Genomic DNA, 10,617 nt, shown 5'->3' with positions numbered 1-10,617 from the left:
GTTGTCAACGTTGTTGCATTTTTCTTATCGAGTTGTAAACTTCCTAAGGTTCTGTTATATCTTAGTAAGTTGAGTTGCTTAGTTTGTTGCGTCGGTTCACTACCTGACTTGGTGATTACACAATGCACATTCCTTTTCAATTCTTTTTTTGTGCGAAATAAAATGATGCGATACGATGCTAAAAGTTTAAAATACAAACACCTTTTCAAAAGCTATTTCATTCCATCATGCTTCACAACGAACAAAGGTACAAGTTTTACAAAAAATAAAACTGCCTAACAATGTGCAAAGTGCTACAAACTACTAGCAAAAAGAAAAATAAAGCAGGAAACAACAGCATCAAAGTCCTCGGGAACGGGAACGAGAAGCACTCCTCATCCTCTTCTGCGGGACAACCTCCGCACCATCATCATCATCTGAGTCAGAGCTGTCATCCTCAGGATCCCCCTCAGCCTCACCTCTATCCCCCGAACCAAAACCGGAGCCCCCCTCCTCAGCAGATGTTTCTAATTGACGGTCGGTAGCCTCCTCCTCCTCCTCGGCATCCTCCTCCTCCTCATCAGGCTCCACCTCTACAACGTGAGCCCTGCGTCTGCGGACAGGCCCTCCTCGAGCTCCTCGAAAAGGCCTAGATGGCCCGGCTCCTCGGGAAGGCCGAGATGGCCCAGCCCCCTGAAAAGGCCCGGATGACCCAACTCCCTGAAAAGGCCCAGATGGCCCAGCTCCCTAAGGAGGCCCGGGTGGCCTGGCCTGCGGCTGACCGGACCATGAAGGCATCTGAAAACAAAAAGTTCAATTCAAATACATCAGTCCGAATATATACATCAAATGCAGTTACAAGCAAAGGCTACGTGAAGTGGGTGCATGTAAATACAGTGTACAAGTGGGGTGTGTGTCAGATGTGCTCTACACAAGTAGTCTATCGATGCAGTAGAAATCAGCATGTCATCAGAAGTATGATAAATGCCAGAAAACTGAAGGGTACCTGAATGCCCGCGACAGACAACTGTGCCTCCCTACGCAGGACCATGCCCTCGAGTGTGGCCACCAGTCCAACCACCTCCTCCATGTACCCTCGCGGTGGCTGCAAAAATGAGTTCATAATCATCAGTGAACAAAAAATGTCTAAACATCTGAATGATGAATGAAAAACAGTGGAGCATACCAGCGGTGAGTCAGGATCAATGGCGTATCGATCACTGGGCATCGGAGGCTCTAGTGGGATCGGGGTCGGAGAGATAGCCCCATACTGCCACGCCATCAACTCAGTCGGCATATCTGGCCATCCAGGATGAGGATAAGTCGACGGAACTGGAGGAACCGGTCTACTCCCACCTCTGGATGTACCAGCCCTGCTAGTAGAAGGGGCGTCTGCAGCCCGAGCCTGAGCCTGGCCCGAGGATGACATACCGGCAGGCCTCATCATCGGGATACGAGCTCCCGTCAATGGAGGCATCAAGTATATGTGACGGTAAGTGGCGTAGTCCCCCTCCTCAATATATAGTAAAGCATCACTACCCAGCATGGCGCCGACTACCTCCGAGTAAGAGAGCCTGTCAGCAGTCCGCATACTGACTGGGGGTACTGCGGGAGGATCCTGAGAGAGATACCCCCATACCTGGCGCAGAAAGCGTTCCCCCAAGAACCATGCCCTGCCAACCAGCCCTTCGAGCAGGACCCTATACTGGGAGATATCCGACCCTCCGGTATACTGAAGTCGGAGACCATCACCCAGGGACACCCAGGGCTGCCATGTAATCTGCGGATGATAAATGCATAAACCAATCAGAAATCGAGAATATGTAGAGCAAATCAAAGATGAAAATGAAAGGAACTGAAAGTTCTGAGGTACCTCTGAATGTTGCACAGTGTCAAAGTACTGTCGCAGGTAAAGGAGGGTCTCTCGAGGTCTCAGCCGGTGCGGGCCCTCGAACACCAGTGAGTATGGGGTCATGGGAACCCCTGCCACCTCCAACTCTGGGGCTAATGATGGGAAGTATACATAGACCCATAGCTGAGAAAAGCAGTGCAGAATGTAAGTACGAAATGCTGAGAGCAAAATACAAACTGTAAAAGTGCGCTGTGTGTGCAATGTACAAGTAATGAAGAGCAGAAATGTAAATCAAGAGGACAGAAAAGTACCTCCCAGGCTCTCCAGGAGCCGCCAAGTAAATCGCCCCGCTCGCGGGAGGTCGCGCTCATATAAAATTAAAGGGTAGCCAGGCCGGCGCCCCCCCAGTCATATCGATGGACCTGTGATAGGTCAACCAGAGCGCTTAGCAGGTATAGCCCGACTGTGTTCCCTCTATCGGCGAACAGGGTAGTCTCGAAGAGGAACATAAGGAAACCACGGGCGTACTGCGCCGTCTCCTCGGGAGTCTCGGGCACCATCTCCGCCCGCCGGAAGTGGGAAGAGAACCAAGTGTATCGGACTCTCCCAGAAACCCTGTCAACAGGCGGGCGAGCCCCCAATAGATACATCCAAGCGGCCTCCCACTCGCCCATATCCTCATCATAGGGGATGGACCAACCTCCTATGTCTAAGCCAGTCAACACAGCGAAGTCTAGAGGCGTCATGGTCATGTCCCCGGTAGCAGAGAAATGAAAGGAGTTGGTGGTGTGCCACCATCTCTCTACCCAGGCTGCCATCAGTGTCCTCCTGGTAGGACAACGTGACAACCCGACGTAGAAGGGCCCGAATCCTGCAAAATCTACCAAATCTCGGACACCCTCCGGGAGCTCAGCGTACCAGTCCCGCGCGATGGTGGAACCATACCCCCGCACACTGCGGGAACCAACCTGCATTCAGAATGAATACATGTGTCAATAATGAAATGAATGGGCTGTGTGCCAATGAAATGAATGGGCTGTGTGCCAATGAGATGAAATGGGCTGTATGCCGATGAAGCGAAATAAGCTACATGCAAATTTAACCTGGGCTGCGTGTTCAGAAAATTTGAAGTTTAGGCTGCGTGTTCAACTTTCTATCAGTGTGGGCTGCGTGTTCACTATTTAACCTGGGCTGCGTGTTCAGAAAATTTGAAGTTTGGGCTGCGTGTTCAACTTTCTATCAGTGTGGGCTGCGTGTTCACTATTTAATCTGGGCTGCGTGTTCAGAAAATTTGAAGTTTGGGCTGCGTGTTCAACTTTCTATCAGTGTGGGCTGCGTGTTCACTATTTAACCTGGGCTGCGTGTTCAGAAAATTTGAAGTTTGGGCTGCGTGTTCAACTTTCTATCAGTGTGGGCTGCGTGTTCACTATTTAACCTGGGCTGCGTGTTCAGAAAATTTGAAGTTTGGGCTGCGTGTTCAGAAAATTTGAAGTTTGGGCTGCGTGTTCAACTTTCTATCAGTGTGGGCTGCGTGTTCACTATTTAATCTGGGCTGCGTGTTCAGAAAATTTAAAGTTTGGGCTGCGTGTTCAACTTTCTATCAGTGTGGGCTGCGTGTTCACTATTTAACTTGGGCTGCGTGTTCAGAAAATTTGAAGTTTGGGCTGCGTGTTCAACTTTCTATCAGTGTAGGCTACGTGTTCACTATTTAATCTGGGCTGCGTGTTCAGAAAATTTGAAGTTTGGGCTGCGTGTTCAACTTTCTATCAGTGTGGGTTGCGTGTTCACTATTTAATCTGGGCTGCGTGTTCAGAAAATTTGAAGTTTGGGCTGCGTGTTCAACTTTCTATCAGTGTGGGCTGCGTGTTCACTATTTAATCTGGGCTGCGTGTTCAGAAAATTTGAAGTTTGGGCTGCGTGTTCAACTTTCTATCAGTGTGGGCTGCGTGTTCAGAAAATTTAAAGTTTGGGCTGCGTGTTCAACTTTCTATCAGTGTGGGCTGCGTGTTCACTATTTAATCTGGGCTGCGTGTTCAGAAAATTTGAAGTTTGGGCTGCGTGTTCAACTTTCTATCAGTGTGGGTTGCGTGTTCACTATTTAATCTGGGCTGCGTGTTCAGAAAATTTGAAGTTTGGGCTGCGTGTTCAAATTTCAACTAGCGTAGGCTGCGTGTTCACTACTCTAATCTGGGCTGCGTGTTCAGAAAATTTAAAGTTTGGACTGCGTGTTCAAATTTCAACTAGTGTGGGCTGCGTGTTCACTATCTAATCTGGGCTGCGTGTTCAGAAAATTTAAAGTGTGGGCTGTGTGTTCACTTTCGAATTCGGGCTGTGTGTTCGACAAATCGGTGTTTGAGCCGTGTGTTCGCCTCTTAACTAATGTGTACTGTGCGTTCGCAAATAATTAATGAGCCGAGTGTTCAGAAATTCGAGTGTTGAAACTACATGTTCAGGATGCAAGCAAAGTACTATGTCATAAGCTAAACTGCGTGTTCAAGCATGGCAAAGGTGCGAAATGTACGAAAAATACAGAAAATGAAGTAAATACCTCTCGGGCCTCATGAGAGAGGTGATGCTCCGGCTCTCGGAGAAGCAGATCCCCGGGTGCTCGCTTGTCAAAGCTAGTAAAGTGACGGAAGACAGCACGAGGGAGGACATGTGCTGGCGGACGGTACCTCCCGGGAATAAAAGGTCGGGTCCTCGGGGGTAGAGTCATGGGATCAAAATCATCTCCGGCACCTGGAAAACCTCCGCCGTGGGGAGAATTACCCGCCATTTTCAGAAGATCTGCAAAGGGAGCAAAAATGAGCAAAATGAGCCAAAATTGGAAAAAGTCAACAAAAGTCAACTCTCGGGAAAGAAAAAGTCAACAAAAGTCAACTCTCGAGAAAATCTTCCAAATGTTGAGACAAACTTACCTCAAGTGGCGAAAATGCGAAAAGAAGCTCCGAAACTGAAACTTAATCGCTTCAAAGTGCTTGAAACTGAATATTTTTGCGAAAACAATTTGCGCGGGGCGTTGGAAAACGCGTGTGAAACTCAGATCTGGAGAAGAAAGTGTTGTAGGAGGCAAGGAAGGAAGGGATCTCGGCTGCAATATATAGGCCCCAAGTCTTGGATTGAAGGAGCATCAAAAAGGAGGTGAAAATACCAAAATGCCCCTGAATTTGGGCATATGGCCGGCCGGCCCTCTTTTCTAGCCGGCCAGCTATCTGCTTTTTGGAAAACTGGCCGGCCAGCTATTTGCTTTATGGAAAACCGGTTGGCCACCTCCCCTTGGGAAGATAAACGGCATGCCATGTCCCCCACATGCCCACCTAGCTCTCTGCAAATTTTGAGAAAGATCGGAGTTCCCGGGACCTAAAAAAGTTCAAGAAAAGTACACTTCCGGTCGCGAAATAGCTCCGCCGGGACTTCAGCTTCAAGTTCTGACATATGTCTCATCATCATTCATCGAAATCAAAGTGTATCCTTTTTGAACGAGTTGTAGCCTTTCCAGGAAGTGGATCGGAGGCTGTGATTGAGTCGCCTTCGCCGAAACACGTATTTCCGTGCTCGTTATTTCATGACAAACGGGCACCCTGATTCATGCTCATTTCGCACTATCATGCACATAACTTGCATTCTCATGAGCATACCTGCATTAACATGCACATTTCTTGATATTGGCATACCTCTATGTTTGAGCATACGTTGTCACGCATGTTCCACTTTTGCATTGCGATGCATTCACTCACCGGCGCTGCGTGTGTCAAACTTTCGGAATCACATTAAATATATGTTGGTAGCATATTGTACTTGTTGCAATTTCTCTCTTTTGCAGGCACGATATTGTATGTACGGTTCAATTGAGGCTGGTGCGACCAGACGAATCGCGCAGGTATCGTATCTTCTCCGTGTGAGATGTGGCGGGGATTGAATAATCCTCCGCATTCTTAACTGCATGAAATGTAGTTGTTGCTTTGCATTCTTGCTTAAAACTGTTGCATCTATTTGCGAATACTTGCTTCATTACAGCTTGCTGCATTCGCATGATCATGAGTGATAACCGGCTTCGCGTAGCGTATAAGTCCAACTTTCAAAACCGGCTTCGCGTAGCGTATAAGTCCAATCTTCAAAATCTTCTTGCATTATCATTTGCATTTTGCCCCCTGCCTGCGGGCATGCCTGCGGGCACATCTTTGTTTATCTTGCCTGTTTGTCTAAGTCTTCGGCCTTGTCAAAAATGGGTCGTCTCTGGGCTTTGACATTCACTCCCGTCACTTATGACTTTCGAGTTCTGTCAAAGAGGGGCAACTGTAGACACCCCATTTTTGACCGACCTTAAGACTCAGATGTCACTGATTGAGCGCTTGGTGATGTTGCATAATGTGCTCGTTCAGAAGTTTCAGAGTTGCAGCCGTGAGCCCTGCCTCCGGACTTCCGAACCCTCTTTTGTGCCTTGTCTCGGTTTGCGAACCAGACTCGGTTTTCTCTGTTTCTTTTCCTGAGGGGAAGGAGAGGTCCCGTAGACCATCTCTCAGTGGCCGTGGGCTACATTTTGTGGCCGCAGGCCATTTTGCCCATTTCGGAGTCCGGTTTTCGGTTTTTTGGGATCGTTGGCCATGTGCCCCGGTTCGGGACCGCTTAACCATCTCCATTTGCTCTGATTTTTGGCATACATCTTATTTGCTCCCTTTTGAGGGACACTGGGGTCTGAGAAACCCACTTCGTGGCCAAATGCCACTTTCGGTGCTTAACAGCCCTTTTTCGGGACCCCAAACTGCATGTTTTGGCCCTCGAACATTCGTTTTGCTTCGGTTTTCATTCATTTTTGGCAGGTACCTCTGTTTTATCACCGGAGAGGTCACTGAAGAGTGGGAGGCCAGCAATTGTTTCAACAACCAGTTTTTACTCCTCCGGCGCCCTTCGACACCCGTTTTTCGCACTTCCGGGCCAATGTTGAACACCTTGGGGCCACTTTCTTGAACTTTGAACCACATATTTGTGATGTACACACATGGGAGGACCCTAAAAGTTGGTGGCCGGCCATTAATGTTACTTGACCCTTTTGACCCCTCCTTCCGGGCTAATGTTGAACACCTTGGGCCCATTTTCTCGAACTTTGAACCACATATTTGTGATGTACACACATGAGAGGACCCTAAAATTTGGTGGCCGGCCAGTAATTCCACCTGACCCTTTTGACCCCCTCCTTCCGGGCTAATGTTGAACCCCTTGGACCCACTTTCTTGGACTTTTAACCACAGGGTTGTGTTGTATACAGATAGGAGGACACCATCAGTTGGTGGCCGGCCACTAAATCTGATTGACCCTTTTGACCCCTAGCCGGCCGGCCACCTGCAGCAAAAGTAACAGGCCGGCCGAGCTCCTTGCACCGTGCACTTTACAGCTGTGGAGCTTTATCCCCCAGAAAATATCAATATCCGGGGGATATTTTGTGGGGGAAAGTTTGTCTCCTTTTCCCCCACCTTTACACCCCCTTTTTGGCCCTTATAACCAGTTGGTGGCCTCACTTGTAGGGGTTAGAAAAATTGCTCTTCAAGCTTCCATACACAAAGCCATCTTTATCCCTCTCATTTCCTTGAAAATTCCAAGTCCCTAAGCACCATTTCTTCTACACCACCAAGCTCTACCACCACCACCTCATTTCCAGCAACAAGGAAGGCTTCTCAAAGGCTAAAGGAGCTGCAAATTGATCCAAGAAGCAACAAAAGCTTTAGTCTTCAAGGGTGAGTAACATTTCTCCTCTTTTGACCCTTTTTCTTGATCTATTTGTAAGCCCCATATGCTTTTTGTTTCAAGCTCCGGCCCTAACTGAAAAGGGCCCTCTTTTGAGCTCATCTTCACTTTTCATTAAGGGCTCAACCCTGTTTGAGCCCTCCATGATGCACTTGCTTCATTGATCCTCTTATATGTCATAATCTTGCATGCTATTTTTGGCCCATGATTAATCTGTTTTCGAGCATGTTGTAAACTGATATTAGGCTTATTTTGAGCCCCTCTTCAACATTTAAGAAGGGCTCAACACCATTTGGGACTTCCATGTTGTACTTACCTTTATACTCCTCTTTTATTCCCCATTCTTGCATGCAATGGCAGCCTACCATGCTTTTGTTTTTGGCCATTTTACAGTTCTGAAAAAGTGCTTATTTTGGTCCATTCTTCATGTTTAATTTAGGTCCTTTCATGGTTTGGGACCTCCATATGCCACTTCATGTTATATCTCTCTTTTATTCTCCATTCTTGCATGTTTAGTTAGCCTATCATGCTTTTGTTTTTGGCCATTTTACAGTTCTAGAAATAGTCCTATTTTGGCCCATTATACATGTTTTATTAAGGGTCTTTGGCTGTTTGGTGAATATTTTGCATACCTCATGTTATAGCCACTTTTGAACCTCATTTTGCATCACATTTCTATCATGTTTGTATACTGATTTTGGGGCTTCCATATACTGTAAATATTCATATTTTTGGTCCCTCTTCAGTGTTGTAGAAGGGAATTTTTCAGTTTGGATTTTGCTTATATCACTTGCTTCATTACCCCTCTTTTGGCCCCTATTCTTGCATGCCATTTTTGCCCTACCTATGCTTGCTGTTTGGCCATGTTTATAACTGTGAAAATGCCTTTTTTGGGACTGTCTAGCTTCTGTCCTTGCAATGCATGTCCATATTGTGCATGTTTGGCATAGCTATAGGCCATTTCGGGTGCCTAAATTCGCATTTCGGGACAATTCCATGCATTTGGTATCATTTCGCCTCATTTCGGGACTGTTTTCCCCCATAGTTTAGTGCTGAAATTCAATTAGAATGATTACATCATCATTTCATGTCATTGCATCACATTTTGTCATCGCCTCGGTTTGCGTGCCCGTGTGCACGCATTTTGAGGTACTTCATTTTTATCCGTCGGCATTCTATGTGAGTGTGGCTGAGGCTCACTCATGTTGGTATAAGCCCATATCATGTTTTCATGTCATTACATCACATTCCGTCATCGCCTCGGTTTGCGTGCCCGTGTGCACGCATTTCGAGGCACCTCATTTTTTATCCGTCGGCATCCTATGTGAGTGTGGCTGAGGCTCACTCATGTTGGTATAAGCCCATATCATGTTTTCATGTCATTACATCACATTCCGTCATCACCTCGGTTTGCGTGCCCGTGTGCACGCATTTCGAGGCACTTCATTTTTATCCGTCGGCATCCCATGTGAGTGTGGCTGAGGCTCACTCATGTTGGTATAAGCCCACATCATCATTTCATGCCATTGCATCGCATTTTGTCATCACCTCGGTTTGCGTGCCTGTGTGCACGCATTTCGAGGCACTTCATTTTTATCCGTCGGCATCCCATGTGAGTGTGGCTGAGGCTCACTCATGTTGGTATAAGTCCACATCATCATTTCATGTCATTGCATCGTATTTTGTCATCGCCTCGGTTTGTGTGCCCGTGTGCACGCATTTCGAGGCACTTCATTTTTATCCGTCGACATCCCATGTGAGTGTGGCTGAGGCTTACTCATGTTGGTATAAGTCCACATCATCATTTCATGTCATTGCATCGCATTTTGTCATCACCTCGGTTTGCGTGCCCGTTTGCACGCATTTCCAGGCACCTCATTTTTTATCTGTCGGCATCCCATGTGAGTGTGGCTGAGGCTCACTCATGTTGGTATAAGCCCACATCATCATTTCATGCCATTGCATCGCATTTTGTCATCGCCTCGGTTTGCGTGCCCGTGTGCACGCATTTCGAGACACTTCATTTTTATCTGTCGGCATCCTATGTGAGTGTGGCTGAGGCTCACTCATGTTGGTATAAGCCCATATCATGTTTTCATGTCATTACATCACATTCCGTCATCGCCTCGGTTTGCGTGCCCGTGTGCACGCATTTCGAGGCACCTCATTTTTTCATCCGCCGGCGTCCTATGTGAGTGTGGCTGAGGCTCACTCATGTTGGTATAAGCCCATATCACATTTCCATGTCATTTACATCACATTCTGCCATTTTCTCGGTTTGCGTGCCCGTGTGCACGCACTTCGAGGCATGTCATTTTCATAGCATAGTGCATACTAGGTTATATCTTAGATTGCATTCTGTCATTTTCTCGGTTTGCGTGCCCGTGTGCACGCACTTCGAGGCATCTCACTTTCATAGTATGGTGTATGTTAGGATTGTATCTTAGTTGCATTTCATGCATGCCATGCATATTGCATCATGTTCGGGATAGGAGTTAGCCCGGGCACGGGAAACGAGGTGCGTTTCGTACTTCGAGTGACGGAACGTGTCTCAATTGCCCAGTCACCGACACTCCGGATTATCCATGATGGAGTTAGGTTTTAGCTGTAGTTTCATGTGCATTCATCCTATATTGAGTTGTGCATTTCGACTCCTCGGCCATCATGCCTCGGTATGCGTGATTGGTGGCACGAGGATCGAGATATGCATACATTTGTGAAAATACATTGCTATGCCCCTTTCCTGCTCTCTGTTGCAGCAAAATCAGGAATCAGCAACTTTTCAGGACTTGGCACGCTTTTCAAGAATAACAGGTGTAAACAGAGGCTAATTGGGGCATTCCGGTGGATTTCCGCGCAAGACAACCCGGACATGCATCATCCATCAGAAGCAAGGCAGTCCCTGGCTTGCATGCCAGTTTTACAACTTTCTTAGTTAATTTGTTAATTAATTAGGAATTTGTACATTATTCGGACTGTAATATTTTGGACTGTAATATTCTTTTATTTGGGACTGTATATTTATTCGGACCCTCTGCGCGATG

General features: G+C 47.1%; 1 protein-coding gene across 1 annotated transcript; it reads right to left on the bottom strand.

Moving 5' to 3' along the window:
• Positions 1–520: 520 nt before the first annotated feature.
• On the bottom strand, positions 521–1,748 carry LOC145790358 (uncharacterized). Its single transcript, XM_082868096.1, has 3 exons — positions 1,166–1,748; positions 986–1,084; positions 521–777 (listed from the first exon to the last, which is right to left on the bottom strand). The coding sequence occupies exons 1-3, from the start codon at positions 1,568–1,570 to the stop codon at positions 727–729; spliced, it is 555 nt and encodes a 184-aa protein (XP_082724222.1). The 5' UTR covers positions 1,571–1,748; the 3' UTR covers positions 521–726.
• Positions 1,749–10,617: the final 8,869 nt, after the last annotated feature.

This window comes from Camellia sinensis, chromosome 5 (assembly GCF_055761805.1).
Source record: "Camellia sinensis isolate YWXY chromosome 5, ASM5576180v1, whole genome shotgun sequence".
Lineage (NCBI taxonomy): Eukaryota > Viridiplantae > Streptophyta > Magnoliopsida > Ericales > Theaceae > Camellia > Camellia sinensis.
This window is presented reverse-complemented; position numbering and strand designations above follow the sequence as displayed.

What these genes read in the sequence shown, in the direction of transcription:
- LOC145790358 (XM_082868096.1), bottom strand. Translation starts at nt 1,570, where the DNA reads ATGCGGACTGCTGACAGGCTCTCTTACTCGGAGGTAGTCGGCGCCATG. An exon ending in TTGATCCTGACTCACCGCTG is followed by an intron (nt 1,085 to 1,165) that starts GTATGCTCCACT and finishes TCATTTTTGCAG; the next exon opens with CCACCGCGAGGGTACATGGA. An exon ending in TGTCTGTCGCGGGCATTCAG is followed by an intron (nt 778 to 985) that starts GTACCCTTCAGT and finishes TTTTGTTTTCAG; the next exon opens with ATGCCTTCATGGTCCGGTCA.